The following is a 17907-nucleotide window of genomic DNA, read 5'->3' as shown; positions in this document are numbered from 1 at the left end:
CATATATCATTAGGAGTAAGAAAGATTCTGCCTACAGGAAAATTAAAGAGACCTTTGGCAAAAAGAGAACCACTTGTATGAATAACACAAGCTCAGATGGAAAACCATTTCTAAGCAAAGAAGGAAAAGTAGAAAGTTTGAAGGAGTATACAGAGGGCCTATACAAGGGCAATGTACTTGAGGACAATATTATGGAAATGGAACAGGACATAGATGAAGATAAAATGGGAGATATGATACTGCATGAAGAGTTTGACAGAGCACAGAAAGACCTAAGTCGAAACAAGGCCCCGGGAGTAGACAACATTCCATTTGAACAACTGACAGCCTTGGGAGAGCCAGGCCTAACAAAACTCTACCATCTAGTGAGCAAGATGTATGAGACAGGCGAAATACCTTCAGACTTCAAGAAGAATATAATAATTCCAATCCCAAAGAAAGCAGGTGTTGACAGATGTGAAAATTACTGAACTATCAGTTTAATAAGTCACAGCTGCAAAATACTAACACGAATTCTTCACAGACGAATAGAAAAACTGGTAGAAGCCGACCTTGGGGAAGATCAGTTTGGATTCCGTAGAAATGCTGGAACACGTGAGGCAATACTGACCCTACAACTTATCTTAGAAGATAGATTAAGGAAAGGCAAACCTACGTTTCTAGCATTTGTAGACTTTAAGAGGAAGCTTTTGACCAATGTTGACTGGAATAATTCTGAAGGTGGCAGGGGTCAAACACAGGGAGTGCAAGGCTACTTACAATTTGTACAGAAACCAGATGGCAGTCATAACAGTTGGAGGGCATGAAAGGGAAGCAGTGGTTAGGAAGGGAGTGAGACAGGGTTGTCGCCTATCCCCGATTTTATTCAATCTGTACATTGAGTAAGCAGTAAAGGAAACAAAAGAAAAATTCGGAGTAGGAATTAAAATCCATGTAGAAGAAATAAAAATTTTTGAGGTTTGCTGATGACATTGTAATTCTGTCAGAGACAGCAAAGGATCTGGAAGAGCGGTTGAAAGGAATGGAGTGTGTCTTGGAAGGAGGATATAAGATGAACATCAACAAAAGCAAAACAAGGAATGTAGTCAAATCGGGTGATGCTGAGGGAATTAGATTAGGAAATTAGACACTTAAAGTAGTAGATGAGTTTTGCTATTTGGGGAGCAAAATAACTGATGTTGGTTGAAGTAGAGAGGATATAAAATGGAGACTGGCAATGGCAAGTAAAGCGTTTCTGAAGAAGAGAAATTTGTTAACACTGAATATAGATTTAAGTGACAGGAAGTCGTTTGTGAAAGTATTTGTATGGAATGTGGTCATGTGTGGAAGTGAAAGGTGGACGATAAATAGTTTTGACAAAAAGAGAATAGAAGCTTTTGAAATGTGGTGCTACAGAAGAATGCTGAAGATTAGATGGGTAGATCACATAACTAATGAGAAGGTACTGAATAGAATTGGGGAGAAGAGAAATTTGTGGCACAACTTGAGTAAAAGAAGGGATCGGTTGGTAGGACATGTTCTGAGGCATCAAGGAATCACCACTTTAGTATTGGAGGGCAGCGTGGAGGGTAAAAATCGTAGAGGGAGACCAAGAGATGAATACACTAAGCAGATTCAGAAGGATGTAGGTTGCAGTAGGTACTGGGAGATGAAGAAGTTTGCACAGGATAGAGTAGCATGGAGAGCTGCATCAAACCAGTCTCTGGACTGAAGACCACAACAACAACAACAACAACAACAACAAGTAGCAATTTATCTTTTCCTACATAGTGAATATATATTTATTTTTTACACTTTTAAGTCTGTCTAATGGCAGTACTGGAATTTTGTCTTCTAGGCCATCCATTCTGCCACCTGGTAATTTTACCGTTTCCTAAAGCGAATTCGCCTTTTAATATATTTATTTTGGTAGGTTACTTACTCAGATTCTTGGAACCTATACTCCAATTCAGGTCTTATCATACAAGATTTTGTCATTGTTTCTTCTACTTCTTCTTCTTCTTCTTTTGTTTTGGTCATTAGCAGCCTACATCAATGCAGATGAATTTAATGTATTCCAGTCTTTATCCTTGTCCAATTTCCTTTCATTCTCATGCTACACAACATTCTTCATTCCTCTGCATATTATGTCTTTTATCATTAAAATAATTACTAACGGCAAATCAATACAAGAAAACCTTTGACAACCAGATTTTTTCTTTGAAAGTCAGTTTTTTGTATTCCTGTTTCTTTAGATCCCTTTTTACCTCTTGGATTTGGTATACTTCGGTTCTGCTATTCACAAGAAACTGCAATACGTGTCAACCTCCCCATATCCATTCTAAGGATGCTTTTGAAGAACATAGTCCTCTTTTCCCTGATGGCATCCAAATTCCTCTCCATCTAGATCTTCTGGACTGACCATCTCATATTCTTCGAGACCAAATATCCTCCAGAGAATCCTTCATTCCGTAAGTTATAGCCTCTTAAGCAATCCCGTTCTTACAAGGCTCTGACTTTCTGCTGTGTATAAAGTTTTAGGACATATTATTGTCTAGTTGTGTCTCAATTTAGTATTGTTCAAAAGATTCCTCTTATTGCCCATGTGCATAGCAAGTTTGTATGCTAATTCACCTTGTTATTTATGCTTACATAACTTCACTTTCTGCCAGACTCTATTCTACCAGTAAGGTACTTAAATAACTCTACCTTCACTGAAAGATTTCACTTCTCCAGAAGCCTCTACAAGTTTCCATTCACCTTCTTTACAACTGATTTAAATGTACTGTTCAATTTCATATCCCTTTAATAGTATTATTCACAGGTATTATTACAATCACAAAGTGTTGGGAAGCTTAACATTCACGCAATAATTAGTTGTATCTGGATTTCACGGGTAATATATTGCATTTGCTCGCACTTAAAGAGCTACCTTTGAGGATAGAAAATGGAAATGTTGTCCATTATTTTCTGCAGTTGCATACAATCAACCAGTGAAGGTCCTTCTGACCCTATTCATTAAATTATTACAAAATTACAAAGTAACAGTAGAAGCTCTGAATCATAAAGAGGTATATATGCAAGACCGAAAACTTTGAATGTATTCGTCTGAAAGCTAGAAACTTCTTAGCCTTTTTTATGTGCTGACTCACCACTACTGCTATTTGATGAGGTGTTACCTTTAATTTTTAAATTATTTTCCTTATTCCTTGGAACACGTCCAATGGACTTTTTCTGTTGAACATTCTCTCACTGAAAAGTGTTTTGAATGGATCATATTACTGAGAAGATAATCTGTATCAGGGTTTCTTCATTATTAGTCAATGATGTTCAATGCTTTTCAAAAATCTAGAAAATGGCATCTACCTATTCAGCTGATGTACTACTTGCAAAATATGGATGTGAATGAAGTTTTCTATGATTCTGAACTTGTTCTAGTTCTTGAAAACTTAGGATGTCCATTAAAATCATGCAACAGATGGACATTAGAGACAATTCTGTGACTCAGGTCTTTAACTATTCTTATAAACAAGAGTAGCTTGTTCTCTTCTTGTCACACAGGTATGGCTATTAGTGAGACATTCTCAATAAATATTACCTTGAAAAGGCATAATACTACCATGTATTCTATATCATGTGTGCATCATACCCACTCCAGGTAAGGTAAATACTACTACTAATCATTCCAAAAGAGGTGATGGGTGGGGATAGGAGAGGAAGAGAGGGGGGAGAGCAGAAGTGGAGATAAATAAGGAGGGGGAGAGAACATGTATTTGGGGTGGAACAATGGAGGAGAGCATGTCAAAAGGGTACAATAACTGAGCTATAATAATCAACTTGTAGTTTTGAACCTCTTGGTTACAGAATACCATCTTCATTGGATGACTCATATTAGTAACTAGTAAGTTTGGTAACTAAATCTGTTTCATATTTTGGTGAACAACCTTCATATCTATTTCTGAATATTATTTTGAGCATAGCACATTTACAAAAATTAGCAGCAGCTGCATAATTCTGAACACTAATACTTACCAGAAACACAATCTGTTGTAAATGTACACATCAGTTTGAGAGCCTTTAATAAACATGCTGACTGAAATGAAAACCAAACCCACATTTTATGAATTAGATCTGCCATTCCTGCTTCAGATGCCTCTGATTTCACATTTATTGAGCCAAATAGGAAATTTGTGAGGAGCTCTAATAGTAATTCTACATCTCGTAGCACTGGTGCAAGCTGGAACAAAGAACAAATCAGGAAACACATTAAAACATATAAAGAAAAACATTGACAGTGTCACATTAGAAAATGAAATTAATGATTAATGCAATTACATTCCTCTAGAGTCTCTTCCGGATGCCTAGGAAATACAAAGCACGATTATTTGAAAAATAAACCATAAATCGAAGTATGACTTTAAGTTTACACGAATGACCACTAGATGGTGCTATTGAGGTGTGACATTAATACTGCTTTAAAATTTCTCATTTCTTATTGTTAAAACAATGACAGTAAACAAGCAGTTTGTTTACCGGGAGCATTTAAAGAAACAGTTGCAGTTTTTTGATGGATAATTGTTTATGATGTTTTTTATGGCCTAACTAAACTACATCCGCTGCTCGTGGTCTCACGGTAGTGTTCTCGCTTTCCGAGCATGGGGTCCTGGGTTTGATTCCCGGCGGGGCTAGGGATTTTTCCTACGTCGAGATGACTGGGTGTTGTTGTGTCGTCTTCATCATCATCGTTTATCCCCATTACGGTCAGAGGAAGGCAATGGCAAACCACCTCCACTAGGACCTTGCCTAGTAAAGCGGTGCAGGTCTCCCGCATCGTTCCCCTACGCTCTGTAAAGAAGCATGGGACTTCATTTCATTTCACAACTAAACAACAGTGCCTAAAATTGTCTTGTTCAACTTTTGGTAACCACCCATTTCCCCAGAAATGGTACAATTGCAGAATCTGATCATAGTCATCTTGTATAAGCAATAAATTACATGAATGTTGACCAAACTGTGTTGTTCCAAAGAAATATTCATGTTTTGTGCAACATGACTCAAGACGATTGGCCTGAGACTTATTGTGAGACAGAGGTAGTATCTTTACGCATACTGAAAACTACAGAACATTCAACTTTACCTGAACATTTGTCTGTGAGAAACGCCTGTTTTCAACCAATTCTGCACAATTTAACCAAAGCTTCAAAAGAAGCCCCTGTTAATTAATTTATGTAAGAAATCACTACAAAGAAAAAAGGGGGAGGGAGAGGGGGAGGGATGGAGGGAGAGAGAGAAGAGGTCTGACTAAGGGAATGCAAAATCTATATACTACATTGTAACAGGATACGAAACATTATGTATTTGTACAAGCCAGAAAATATGTAACAACCAATTGTTTCAATATCCCAAGATGAATCAAAACCAGAAACCACTTCCAACGACAGCAGGTTTCTGTGGTCACATTGAACAACTGGACATGTTGCAAGTATTGCTTGGCCTTAAAGGGTCAAAGATCAGTTAATGTTGAATAGTGTCCAACAATTTGTTTCGCTGAAGGATACTATCATGGTTTAGGTTTTGCACAACTGGCCAATCATGCAAAACAGAATAATGTAAATACTTTTTAATTAAGGAACAGACATGGTAGACCCATGACACTATCTTTTAACATATTCCTGGGTGGGGTACCCTACATGACGAGAATGAGTAATTTGTTTTGCCACAAGTCATAAATGAAATCAGGATAAACAAGCAAAAATGTCAAATCATTCTCAATCATGACCATACATGCTGTCCAATAATTGATAGTTTGATCAGGAAAAATCAGTGTCTTCTTGTTTGTTGGTTGGTTAAAAGAGGGGAGAAGGGACCAAATTATGAGGCCATGAGTCCCTTGTTCTGAAGGAAACAATACCACAAGGGTGAGAATAAGACAATGAGACTTACAACAGAAAACAGAATGAAAGAAGACACCACAACAATGACTGAAGGGCAACAAACACTTAAATGGACAAAAGGGGACTGGAAAACCACAAAGACGCAAGGAACAGGTAGAAGAGGTTAAAACAATGGATAGCTGACCATGGGGATAAAAAGGAAAAGCCAGCCACTCTGCAACACATTAAAACCATCACCCTGAAAGAACTAGGGTGGAGGACACACAGGAACAAAGGACATGTGCTAAAACTTAGAGCAAATGATAAAACTCACCCTCATGAATAAAACATAAAAGTAAAGCTGCTGTTGGGGGCTGGGAAAGTTAAAAGTACACCGCAGAGTGGCTAAAAGCAGGCAGTCCAGCAAGAGATGGACGACCATCATTCGTGAGCCACAGCAACACCAAGGTGGGTCCTCGTGACGGAGGAGGTAACCATGCGTCAGCACATATGGCCAGTGCAGATCCGACAGAAAACCACAGAGTCCCTGCAAGAGGCGTGCGAGGAGGTCTTCCACATATTCATAGTTTCTTTAATAGCACGCAGCTTGTTGTGCGTACTGAGCTTATGCCAGTCCATCTCCTAAAGCCGCAAAACATTGAAGCATAATACTGAATGCAGGTCAGTTTCAAAGAACCGATCTTCATAAGCGGTTTCTACGTAGCCTGTTTGGCCAGCCTGTGGCAAGTTCATTGCCTGGGATTCCAACGTGACCTGGGGTCCAGACAAACACCACGGAACGATCGGACCATTCCAGGGCACAGATGGACTCCTGAATGGGTGCTACCAAAGGATTACAGGGGTAGCACTGGTCAATAGGTTGTAGGCTGCTCAAGGAGTCAGTACACAGTAGAAATGACTCGCCTGGGTACAAGCGGATGTGCTCAAGAGCACGAGATATGGCCGCCAGCTCTGCAGTAAAAACACTCAGTCACCTGGTAAGGAGTGCTGTTCTATATGTCCTCCAGGAACATAGGCAAAGCCAACGTGACCATCAGCCATCGAGTCATCGGTGTAAACCATTTCACGGCCCTGGTACATGTCAAGAATCAAGAGGAAGTGACAGCGGAGAGTCGGAGTGTCACCGAGTCCTTAGGGCCATGTGAAAGGCCTTAGGGCCATGTGAAAGGTCCAGGCGAAGCCATGGGGCCTAGTTGTACTCCATGGAGGTGTTCGTGAATGAACCTCAAGTATAAGTGGTAGAGGCAAGGTCTCCAGTTCGGAGAGAAGGGATCGCACATGAACTTCAATTGTAAGCCCTGACCTGGACCGCCGATGAGGGAGATGAACTGCCGTGGGCGAAAGGAGATGGTAATTCGGATGAACATGAAAACTACAAATGTGCGCAACGTAACTGGAGAGCAATTGTGCATGCCTAAACTGCAATGGAGGGACTCCGGACTTCACCAGGACACAGGTCACCGGACTCGTCCTAAAAGCTCCTTTTGCTAGGCGAATGCCACAATGGTGCACTGGGTCAAGTAAACGCGATGCTGAGGGTGCCGCCGGACCGTGAACCACATTCCCTTAGTCAAGGCGGGATTGAACAAAGGCTCTGTAGAGCTGCAGCAGTGTAAAGCGATCTGCACCCCAGTTGGTGTTGCTCAGGCAGCGGAGGGCATTGTGGTGCTGCCAGCACTTCCACTTAAGCTGACAGAGGTGAGGAAGCCAAGTCAATCAGGTGTCGAAAACCAGTCCTAAGAATCGATATGTCTCCATTAAGGTCAGTGAATCGTCATTAAGGTAAAGTTCTGGTTCCAGATGAACGGTATGATGCCAACAGAAGTGCATAACATACGACTTTGTGGCCAAAAACTGGAAACCATGGGCTAGAGCCCATGACTGCGCCTTGTGGATGGCTCCCTGTAGACGCCGCTCAGCAACAACAATACTGGTGGAGCAGTACAAAATGCAGAAGTCGTCTGCATACAGAAAGGTGAGACGGATGGCCCTACAGCTGCTGCTAGGCCATTAATGGCCACTAAAAATAGAGATACATTCAACACGTAGCCCTGTGGGACCCAATCTCCTGGATATGGGGGGAACTATGGGAGGCACCAACTTAGACACGGAAAGTATGAAGCAACAGGAAACTGTGGATAAAAATCAAGAGCGGGCCTCAGAGACCCCACTCGTATAATGTGGCAAGGATATGATGTTTCCAGGTCGTGTCATACACTTTTCGTAAATCAAAAAAGACGGAAACCAGGTGTTGGCATCTGGAAAAGGCTGTTCAGATGGCAGACTTGAGGGACACAAGATTATCAGTGGCACAGCGACCCTGGCGGAAGCTGCCCTGACATGAAGCCAGCAGGCCACATGACTCCAGGACTCGAACCAACTGCCGACACACCATACGTTCCAGCAGCTTACAAAAAACGTTAGTGAGGCTGATGGGCCGACAGCTATCCACATCAAGCGGGTTTTTACTGGGGTTAAGCACCGCAATAATGGTGCTCTCCTGCCACTGCAATGGAAAGATGCCATTGCACCAGATCCAGTTGAAAATGACAAGTAGATGTCCTTTGTAGTCAGATGAGAGATGTTTAATCATCTAAACGTGGACCCGATCTGGCCCAGGAGCTGTGTCGGGGCAATATGCAAGGGCACTGAGGAGCTCCCACTGTGTAAATGAGGCGTTATAGTGTTCACTTGGCGTGTAGCGAACTATAGGACTTTCCCTTCCATCCGCCGTTTGAGGATGTGAAAGGCTGGGGGTAGTTCTCTGATGCAGAGGCTCGAGCATAGTGCTCAGCAATCGCGTTTGTGTCAGTAGATAAGATGCCATTGATTTTAATGCCAGGGACACCTGTTGGGGTCTGGTACCCGAAAAGACATCTGATCTTTGTCCAGACTTGGGAAGGTGATGTATGGCACCCAATGGCTGAGACTTATCTCTCTGAACACTCCTGCTTCCTTCTTTTGATAAGCTGGCGAACACGGGCACAGAGCCGCTTAAAGGCTATGAGGTGCTCCAGGGAAGGGTGCTGCTTATGCCGCTGTAGAGCTCACCGACACTCCTTAACTGCCTGAGTGACTTCCGATGACCACCAAGGGACCGCCTTTCACCAGGGGCACCCTAAAGATTGAGGGATTGCGTTTTCTGCCGCATTAATGATTGTTGTAGTCACCTGTTCAATCATTACATCGATGTTATTGTGTGGGGGAAAGTCAATGGTGACTGCAGAGGTGAAAGTTTCCCAGCCTGCCTTGTTTAAAGCCCATCTGGACAGGCGTCCATGGGCCTGACACTGGGCAGTGACAGGAAGATGGGGAAGTGGTCACTACCACACAGGTCATGTGCTCTCCAGTGGATAGATGGGAGAAGTCCTGGGTTGCAAATTGATAAATCAATGTCTGAGTAACTACAATGAACCACAATGAAATGTGTGGTGGCCCCAGTATTTAAGAGGCACAGGTCGAACTGAGTCAGTAAGGTTTCAACATCTCTGCCTCGGCCAGTAAGGTGCCACCCCACAAGGGGTTATGGGCATTAAAATCTCCCAAAAGTAGGAAAGGTTTAGGGAGTTGATCAATCAGTGCAACTAATACATTCAGGGGTACTGCAGCATCTGGAGGAAGATATACATTGCACACCGTTATTTCCTGCGTCATCCTAATTCTGACAGCCACAGCTTCAAGAGGGGGTTGAAGGGGCACCGTTTCACTACAGACTGAGTTTAGGACATAAACACAAACTGCCCCACAGACTCGATTATAGTTGCTGCGGTTCCTGTGATATCCCTTATAGTCACAGAGGGCAGGGGTCTGCATTGCTGGGAACCAGGTTTCCTGGAGGGCAATGCAGCAAGCAGGTGTAAAGTGTAACAGTTGCCGTAGCTCAGCCAGGCGGCGGATAAAACCACTGCAATTCCACTGGAGGATGACGTCTTGGTGAGACTGGGAGGCATGGAACATTCAATGAGGCAGTCTACACCTCAGGGTCACCTGCTACCACCAACTTATTGCCTGAGCAGTCTATATCCATTGTGTCTGACGGTCCAGCCAGAATCTCCACCTTATCCTCAGGTGCAGAACTTGTAGGTAGCGGCGGTGTGGGTGCCACCGCAATTACCTTGGTCTTAGGGGTCGTCTTTTTGGACTTTTCTCACTGCTCCTTGGGTTTCTCTGGGTTGGAGGGCTTCCTGATTCAGTCTCCGAGACTGGGGATGATCGTGAAGCCCTATGACCAACTGCTTTTCGGCACTTCAACCACTGGCGGGAGTCATCTTTCCCATTAGCAGAAACCTGGGAAGGGAGTGACCCAACGGACCCCTTCCTGGTGAGAGGAGCCGAAGAAGACTTACGCTTCTCTGGCTGAGAAGTGGGGACTGGTGTCCCCAAAGGTTGGGGGGGGGGGGGGGAGTGGGGGTAGTGCTCCCGAGGTAGATGGTACAAGAGCAACAGGGGGTAAGTGCCCTCCACCATCAAGGGGCAAGTGTAGCCATCTGGCTCTGAGAGATGACTGGAATTAGTGGAACTGATGGGGCTACAACTGTTCTCATAACGGAGGTGTATGAGGAGGTAATAGCCACAGGATGTAGGTGCTCATATTTTCTCTCAGGCTCAGTGTAGGTCAGTAAGTACCGTGTCTTGTAGTCCATGATTTTCCGATCTTTCTGTAAAGTCCTGCAGTCTGGTGAGCAAGGTGAATGACGCTCTCTGCAGCTGACACAGATGGGAGGCGGGACACATGGATTATTGGGATGTGATGGTTGTCCAAAATCTTGACATGTGACGCTGGAAGTACAGAGGGAAGACATATGGCCGAACTTCCAGCACTTAAAGCACCACATCATAATGTGAAGATATTACAGTGGTAGACCATCACCTTGACCTTCTTGGGTAGAGTGTTATCCTCGAAGGCCAAGATGAAGGCACCGGTGGCTATCTGATTATCCCTCGGGCCCCGATGGAAGTGCTGCACGAAATGATCACCTAGCTGCTCTAAATTGGCATGCAGCTCATTGCCGGACTGCAAAAGAAGGTCCTTGTGGAAGATAATAACCCTGGATTTAAGCTCTTATGTGGTGTGATGGTAACGGAAACATCACCCAACTTGTTACAAGCGAGTAAAGTCCGTGAATGGGCAGAGGATGCTGATTTAATCAGGACTGATCCAGATCGCATTTTGGACAAGCCCTCCACCTCCCCAAACTTGTCCTCTAAATGATCTACAAAAAAGTATGGCTTCTTCGAAACAAAGGAGTCCCCATCAGTTCTTGTACATATGAAGTACAGGGGTGAATAAGGTTCGCTGTCATCCTTAGCCTAGTGTTCCTCTATGGTGTGGCCAGGGAGGGGAATGACTTAGGGTCGTACTTTTTTGCATTGTACTGAGACCTGGAACGCTTAGAGACTGCTGGTGTTTGATCACCAGAAAGTGATGACGTGGTACGCTTTGTCGCTTGTCATCCACCTTGATGCCACCCACTCTGACCAGAGGCCCTCCCCATGGGTGCTACCCAGCCGCAGCAAAGGCCACCTGGCAGGATGGCCACAGCTGGGAGTCCGGATCCCCCAGGATGACGGGCATCTACTCCTTGGCATACGTGGGGAGTTACCAGTGGAAGCATCAGCAGAGCGATCCCTGTGTTGTCAGAGGGCTACAACCAACAGGGAATATGGCAGCCCCACCACAACAGACTGGCTACCGTGCTGGATATGAGGTGCAAAGAAGTCCATGGTCATTGTTGGCGCAAAAAACGACACTGCATAGTGCATGGAAAACGCACCCAAGAAGGCATCCTCGCCCAAGAGATGGAGAATGAGCTGGACTGCAGTGTGATGGCGGGAAAGTGGGCTAAAGATCTCAAGGCATGACGGACATGGTGCATCATGTAAGACACCCTTCCCCAATTGGCTCACTGTTCACAGAAATTTTGAAAAATGGTCGAACTCTACAGGGGACTATCACATAAAGGCCAAAACGTGTGTGACTCCTTTTAGTCGCCTCTTACGACAGGCAGGAATACCTCGGGCTTCTTGTAATACCTGGACCTGCAGGGGACATTGTTGTTTGTATTCACCAGATTTATTGCACGATGACATCTCTTTATTCCATTACATCAAACAAAAAGTGTGAAGAGAGATTTTCATCATCTCAAGAAGCTGTTGAATCCTTCCAAATCCATGTTCTGTGGTACTAACATCCGAACAGAAAAATAGTTCCAGAATTGATTTGAACATATATGAAACACACAGATGATTGGAACAAAAATCTTTCATTGTTTCCATAAAATCATGAAAGATGGCCCTAGTAGATACTGGTAAATTTATTTGTAACTTACAGCAATCTGCTTCCAAATAATATTTGTGTGCCATTTCAACAAGACAATACCTAAAACTTCATATGTCTGCGAGAGTGGGGCAGTATGAGAGTTAACATCAAGCAAGGAATTACACTGGAAGTAGAGTAATACCGGTAAGGATTCTGAAGTTGGGACAGATCCCTTTAGATAAACAAGACAGTATTCCACAATTCCCTACTGCTCTTATGCTCTACCTCAACATGTAAATATTGTAATTGTACATTAGTCAGCTTATCTTATAGCAATCTTAGACACTGTTGATATTCATCATTGTCACTGTCATTGAACAAATATCAACAGTGTTTAGGACTGCAATAAATCAGGCCAACTGGTGGACAGTAGCAATATTATAGCAATCCTAGACAATGTTTATATTATGAATTAGCTTTATGTATTATTGTGGCTGACAGGTCCTACTGCAAGGAATAGTTATGATCATTCTAGCAGGAGTTTTTTCAAAGGAAGACAGGAGAGGTGGTGGTTGTTAGTGTTTAACGTCCCGTCGACAACGAGGTCATTAGAGACGGAGCGCAAGCTCGGGTTAGGGAAGGATTGGGAAGGAAATCGGCCGTGCCCTTTCAAAGAAACCATCCCAGCATTTGCCTGAAACGATTTAGGGAAATCGCGGAAAACCTAAATCAGGATGGCCGGAGACGGGATTGAACCGTCGTCCTCCCGAATGCGGACAGGAGAGTGAACAAATGATAAGGGCACTCACGATCCCTTGCAACTGGAGAAAAATTGCCTAAGAAGGCACTGTATCAGTAATGCACACAGCATGCATGCGGAGTAAATAGTAGAAGCCATTGCATACAAGACACGAAAAAAACTGTTCATAAAACTTCCGGGCAGATTAAAATTGTTTGTCAGATCAAGACTCAAACTCAGGACCATCTTCTTGTGTGGACAAGTGCTCTACCTGCAGAGCTACTTAAGCATAACTGATGACTTACCCTCACAGCTTTCCTTCCACCAGTGTCTCATCTCCCACCTTCCAAAATCCGAAGCTGTGAGGATGGGTCATGAGTAAAGCTTAGGTAGGTCAGTCAGTAGAGCACTTGCCTGAGATAGGCAAAGGTGAAAAATTCATTTTAGAAATCTATTCATAGTTCACACAATTTCTTGGAATACCCTTACAGTGGTCAGTCCTCTATTAAAATATTTAGAAGTATAACAATCTACTAACAGCTGAGAAGAAAGCACAGGTCACACACATCTGCGAGAAGGATAGAAGAAATGACACACAACCACTATTCAATATCATTGATATCCACAGGTTGTAGAATTTTAGAAAATTTAGAACATATTCTGAGTTCAAACATAATTTGGAATGTCGAATGGAATGTCCTCCATGTCAGTCAGTATGGATTCTGAAAACAATGGTTATGTGAAATCCAGCTTGTGTTTTTCTCAAATGATATCCTGAAAGCCATAATCAAGTCAGTTGAGGTAGATGCAATATTTTTTGGCTTTTGAAAAGAATTTGACTCAGCACCACACCAACACTTATTAATGAAGGAACAATGGTAATAGATATCAAGCAAAATTTATGACTGAGCTGAGAATTTCTTGTTGGGGAGGTTTGAGCTTGTTACCCCAAATGGAGAGTCACCAACAGATATAGAAATAACTTCAGGCATGTCGCAGGAAATGCTTCAGGACTCTTTCTAATTACTGTTGTATATTAATAATCTGGCAGACAATACTAATCTCAGGCATGTTGTCTATGATTCAATTATCCATAACAAAGTAATGAAATGTAGAACGTAATATTGTAATCTTCTCAAAAAAAAAAAAAAAAATAAATAAAAAATAAAATAAAAATAAAAAAATAATATATATATATAATAGAGGGAAACATTCCACGTAGGAAAAATATATCTAAAAACAAAGATGATGTGACTTACCAAATGAAAGTGCTGGCAGGTCGACAGACACACAAACAAACACAAACATACACACAAAATTCAAGCTTTCGCAACAAACTGTTGCCTCATCAGGAAAGAGGGAAGGAGAGGGAAAGACGAAAGGATGTGGGTTTTAAGGGAGAGGGTAAGGAGTCATTCCAATCCCGGGAGCGGAAAGACTTACCTTAGGGGGAAAAAGGACGGGTATACACTCGCACACACACACACACATATCCATCCACACATATACAGACACAAGCAGACATATTTGAAGACAAAGAGTTTGGGCAGAGATGTCAGTCGAGGCAGGAGTGCAGGGGCAAAGATGTTGTTGAATGACAGGTGAGGTATGAGTGGCGGCAACTTGAAATTAGCGGAGATTGAGGCCTGGTGGATAACGGGAAGAGAGGATATATTGAAGAGCAAGTTCCCATCTCCGGAGTTCGGATAGGTTGGTGTTAGTGGGAAGTATCCAGATAACCCGGATGGTGTAACACTGTGCCAAGATGTGCTGGCCGTGCACCAAGGCATGTTTAGCCACAGGGTGATCCTTATTACCAACAAACACTGTCTGCCTGTGTCCATTCATGCGAATGGACAGTTTGTTACTGGTCATTCCCACATAGAATGCGTCACAGTGTAGGCAGGTCAGTTGGTAGATCAAGTGGGTGCTCTCACACGTGGCTCTGCCTTTGATCGTGTACACCTTCCGGGTTACAGGACTGGAGTAGGTGGTGGTGGGAGGGTGCATGGGACAGGTTTTACACCGGGGGCGGTTACAAGGATAGGAGCCAGAGGGTAGGGAGAGTGGTTTGGGGATTTCATAGGGATGAACTAACAGGTTACGAAGGTTAGGGGGACGGCGGAAAGACACTCTTGGTGGAGTGGGGAGGATTTCATGAAGGATGGATCTCATTTCAGGGCAGGATTTGAGGAAGTCGTATCCCTGCTGGAGAGCCACATTCAGAGTCTGGTCCAGTCCCGGAAAGTATCCTGTCACAAGTGGGGCACTTTTGTGGTTCTTCTGTGGGGGATTCTGGGTTCGAGGGGATGAGGAAGTGGCTCTGGTTATTTGCTTCTGTACCAGGTCGGGAGGTGTACACGATCAAAGGCAGAGCCACGTGTGAGAGCACCCACGTGATCTACCAACTGACCTGCCTACACTGTGACGCATTCTATGTGGGAATGACCAGTAACAAACTGTCCATTCGCATGAATGGTAACAGGCAGACAGTGTTTGTTGGTAATGAGGATCACCCTGTGGCTAAACATGCCTTGGTGCACGGCCAGCACATCTTGGCACAGTGTTACACCGTCCGGATTATCTGGATACTTCCCACTAACACCAACCTATCCGAACTCCAGAGATGGGAACTTGCTCTTCAATATATCCTCTCTTCCCGTTATCCACCAGGCCTCAATCTCCGCTAATTTCAAGTTGCCGCCACTCATACCTCACCTGTCATTCAACAACATCTTTGCCCCTGCACTCCTGCCTCGACTGACATCTCTGCCCAAACTCTTTGTCTTCAAATATGTCTGCTTGTGTCTGTATATGTGTGGATGGATATGTGTGTGTGTGCGAGTGTATACCCGTCCTTTATCCCCCTAAGGTAAGTCTTTCCGCTCCCGGGATTGGAATGACTCCTTACCCTCTCCCTTAAAACCCACATCCTTTCATCTTTCCCTCTTTCCTGATGAGGCAACAGTTTGTTGCGAAAGCTTGAATTTTGTGTGTGTGTATGTTTGTGTGTCTGTCGACCTGCCAGCACTTTCATTTGGTAAGTCACATCATCTTTGTTTTCATATATATATATCCATGCGGAAAAAATATATATTGCTTGTGTCTGTGTATGTGCAGATGGAGAGATATATATATCTGTGTGTGTGTGTGTGTGTGTGTGTGTGTGTGTGTGTGTGTGTGTGTGTGTGTGTGCGCGCGCGCGCGAGTGTATACCTGTCCTTTTTTCCTCCTAAGGTAAGTCTTTCCGCTTCCGGGATTGGAATGACTCCTTACCCTCTCCCTTACAACCCACATCCTTTCATCTTTCCCTCTCCTTCCCTCTTTCCTGACGAAGCAACCGTTGGTTGCGAAAGCTTGAATTTTGTATATATATATATATATATATATATATATATATATATATATATATATATATATGGCAGGGGGGTAGACTACATCGTTTGGGTACTAGGAAAAAGCAATCAATCTGTACAGGATGTTGCTTACAAAACAATCGTGTGACCTCTCTTAGAATACTGTTCAAGTTGTGGGGACCAATACCAAATAGAGCTACCATGAGACAATGAACACATACAAAGAAGGATATGTTTATAGTTTGATATGGGAGAGTGTAAAGGAGGCACTAAAAAAATTTGAAGTGACAGGTATTTAAATACAGACACCAAAAATGGTTCAAATGGCTCTGGCCACTATGGGACTTAACATCTGAGGTCATCAGCCCCCTAGAACTTAGAACTACTTAAACTTAACTAACATACGGGCATCACACACATCCATGCCTGAGGCAGGATTCGAACCTGTGACTGTAGCAGTCACGCGGTTCTGGACTGAAGTGCCTAGAACTGCTCAGCCACCGCGGCCGGCAATACAGACACCAACTAACCTGCAAGAGACTACTTAAAAAGTGTCAAGAAGCAGCATTAGGTAAGGAATTTAAAAATATACATGCTGATTCAAAGAGAAAGAACAGATTTTAATTGTTTATTACAAACATATTATGGCAGATAGAAACACATTGTGCATTCCACTGGATAGAGGGCAGTTCAAAGTTTAATGTTTACACAGACAGTACAGGGCTATTACAAATGATTGAAGCGATTTCATAAATTCACTGTAGCTCCATTCATTGACATATGGTCACGACACACTACAGATACGTAGAAAAACTCATAAAGTTTTGTTCAGCTGAAGCCGCACTTCAGGTTTCTGCCACCAGAGCGCTCGAGAGTGCAGTGAGACAAAATGGCGACAGGAGCCGAGAAAGTGTATGTCGTGCTTGAAATGCACTCACATCAGTCAGTCATAACAGTGCAACGACACTTCAGGACGAAGTTCAACAAAGATCCACCAACTGCTAACTCCATTCGGCAATGGTATGTGCAGTTTAAAGCTTCTGGATGCCTCTGTAAGGGGAAATTAATGGGTTGGCCTGCAGTGAGCAAAGAAACGGTTGAACGCGTGCGGGCAAGTTTCACGCGTAGCCCGCGGAAGTCGACGAATAAAGTAAGCAGGGAGCTAAACGTACCACAGCGACGGTTTGGAAAATCTTACGTAAAAGGCTAAAGCAGAAGCCTTACCGTTTACAATTGCTACAGGCCCTGACACTCGATGACAAAGTCAAACGCTTTGAATTTTCGGTGCGGTTGTAACAGCTCATGGAAGAGGATGCGTTCAGTGCGAAACTTGTTTTCAGTGATGAAGCAACATTTTTTCTTAAGGGTGAAGTGAACAGACACAATGTGCGAATCAGGGTGGTAGAAAATCCTCACGCATTCGTGCAGCAAATTCGCAATTCACCAAAAGTTAAGGTGTTTTGTGCAATCTCACGGTTTAAAGTTTATGGCCCCTTTTTCTTCTGCAAAAAAAACGTTACAGGACACGTGTATCTGGACATGCTGGAAAATTGGCTCATGCCACAACTGGAGACCGACAGCGCCGACTTTATCTTTCAACAGGATGGTGCTCCACCGCACTTCCATCATGATGTTTGGCATTTCTTAAACAGGAGATTGGAAAACCGATGGATCGGTCGT

At 43.4% G+C, this 17907-nt stretch overlaps 1 protein-coding gene across 1 annotated transcript in view; it reads right to left on the bottom strand.

Moving 5' to 3' along the window:
* LOC124795380 (rotatin) overlaps nucleotides 1–17907 on the bottom strand; it is a 395098-nt gene that overhangs the window by 34221 nt on the left and 342970 nt on the right. Inside the window, exon 27 of the mRNA XM_047259395.1 lies at nucleotides 4012–4216. Coding sequence (XP_047115351.1) covers nucleotides 4012–4216 — 205 coding nt within the window. The remainder of the gene's footprint in view (nucleotides 1–4011; nucleotides 4217–17907) is intronic.

Source organism: Schistocerca piceifrons, chromosome 1, assembly GCF_021461385.2.
Source record: "Schistocerca piceifrons isolate TAMUIC-IGC-003096 chromosome 1, iqSchPice1.1, whole genome shotgun sequence".
NCBI classification, from domain to species: domain Eukaryota; kingdom Metazoa; phylum Arthropoda; class Insecta; order Orthoptera; family Acrididae; genus Schistocerca; species Schistocerca piceifrons.
Note: the sequence above shows the minus strand (reverse complement) of the source record. Positions and strands in the feature narration are given on the sequence as shown.